General features: G+C 41.2%; 1 protein-coding gene across 1 annotated transcript; it reads left to right on the top strand.

Annotated features, from left to right (window-relative positions):
- Positions 1-40: 40 nt before the first annotated feature.
- Positions 41-1,869, top strand: CSUI_010892 (26s proteasome regulatory subunit; the record flags this gene model as incomplete). Its single annotated transcript, XM_068070993.1, has 2 exons — positions 41-372; positions 1,775-1,869. Coding segments are annotated over exons 1-2 (351 nt in total), but the record flags the coding sequence as incomplete, so codon positions are not given.
- Positions 1,870-2,145: the final 276 nt, after the last annotated feature.

Below are 2,145 nucleotides of genomic sequence, written 5' to 3'. Positions count from 1 at the left end.
ATCTTTAATCTATCTTTACTCTGTCTGCCTCCGTGTCTATCTTTCATCTATCCGTGTGTATGTACATAGAGATACTCAGCATATGTATAGTAATTTCTCTCAATATATAAGAGGGAATGAAAGTGCCTAGATACATTGAAGACCTAGAATATAAATTGCTATTAAAGACAAAGCCATCTGCATGTGCGATTTGCGTATGTTATGGTGTCTGTCTTCTCTTTTTCTTTTTCTTCTTTTCTTTGCATGCGTGTGATCTCCCTCAGCTTTTGAATCAGCTGGATGGATTTGACGAGCTCGGGGCTGTGAAGATAATTATGGCAACGAATAGACCCGATGTGCTTGATCCTGCTCTCATGAGACCTGGCCGTCTCGGTAAGCAAACGAAAGAAGAAGAAGACACTAGAGAAAGGAGACAAAGAAAAGAACGAAACAAACGAAGAAAGATGCAGAAAGAGAGAGAAAGAAAGAAAGAGAGGAAAGAAAGAAGAAACGCGAGGCCGAGAGAAAGAAAGAGAAGAGGGATATGCCAGAAAGGAGAAGGAGTGGGTATGTATGCAAAGAAGTCAAGATATGCATGTGAATCTGTTTCATAGAGGGAGACGACACCACAACGTAACTCTGGTGCTGTATGAGTTTCTTGCTTCCCAATCTCCCTCGCGGCTTCTCTTTTTTCATTCCTTCCTTGAGCTCTCGCTTGTCATATCAGCCCATCATTCTCTTCTCCCACTGTCTTCTCTTTCTCTCGAAATGTCTGTCTAATCTCTTCTCTCCATAAAAGGCGAGAGTTCAATCGGTAGTACAGCCCCCCAGCAGCACGGCATCATGCCTATGCGGTGCGAAGGGACCACTCCATTCGTCTCTTCTTGTCGGTCGAGGAGATCTAAGAAGAAAGCCTGTGACGCAGAGGGAAAATGTCTTGAAATATTCTCACGCATACATACATACATCTACAGAAAGCTCACATCACACATGTGCATATATACATATATATATACATATATAATAGAAAGCTAGTCAGGCATATATACATATATATATACATATATAATAGAAAGCTAGTCAGGCATATATACATATATAATAGAAAGCTAGTCAGGATGAAAGCTAGTAGGCTCGTTACTCTGTATAGAGTGATTTCCCGCCATATGCGTAGATATTGCAGATCACTCCCTATATGTATAGGAATAGCCGTAGAAGGAGTAGTGAGGAATGAATAATACTTCTGCATAGAAGGGCATTAGGCGGTGTCGTGAGACTTCTCTATCGAAGGTATTTGAAGGGCATTAGGCGCTATAGCAAGACTTTTGTATCGAAGCTGTTTCTACTCCATGCTTTCACGAATATCGAGCTTGAAGGGTGCTCCGTCTACACATGTGTTTGACGAGCAGTCAAGGCTATACAGGCAGGCTTAGAGATAGCAAATTTTGGGTATGAGGCAGGAAGATTTTCTTCAGACATCCCATCTATCTACTTTCATCGTCTATGCGTGAAGTAGTGGCGTCCGTGTTCTTTCGGAGTGCCGTGGGACTCATAGGAACATGTGAGAGGGGGGGCTGTAGGAGAGGTTTCTCTTTCTTACTCGTTGCTTAAGGAGGTAGGTGGAGAGTGAGAGAAAGAAGAGACAGACCAAGAATGAAAAGGAGAAGGAAAAGAAACATAACCGTTAACAATGGGCTATATCATTACTAGGTATAGGAAGAAGAAAAAGAAGAAGGCCTCTCGTCTTCTAAAGAATGAGATGTTGCTCCTTCTTTCTTTCGTTCTTTCTTTGTAGATCGTAAGATCGAGATCCCTTTGCCCAATGAGACAGCGAGGGTGGACATTCTGAAGATTCACTCGAGTAAAATCGCCAAGCAAGGAGACATCGGTAACCAAACAGCACACTCAAGAAACACCCTAGACTCATCTGGCTACCTACACACACACATTTCATATTTATATATATATATTATATGTATATTTAGGTTGTCCTTTATACATTCATGCACGTATATGTCTATCTTGGTCTGTAGTTATGCGAATACCTACACAGACACACACCTAGATCACTTTATATTCATACATATATATATATACATATGTGCACTTACATATATATAGCTTCAAGAGCTCTGAATGCACGCGTGAAGATCTGTATGTTGGTCA

The sequence above is a fragment of the Cystoisospora suis genome (assembly GCF_002600585.1).
Source record: "Cystoisospora suis strain Wien I chromosome Unknown contig_8774, whole genome shotgun sequence".
Lineage (NCBI taxonomy): Eukaryota > Apicomplexa > Conoidasida > Eucoccidiorida > Sarcocystidae > Cystoisospora > Cystoisospora suis.
This window is presented reverse-complemented; position numbering and strand designations above follow the sequence as displayed.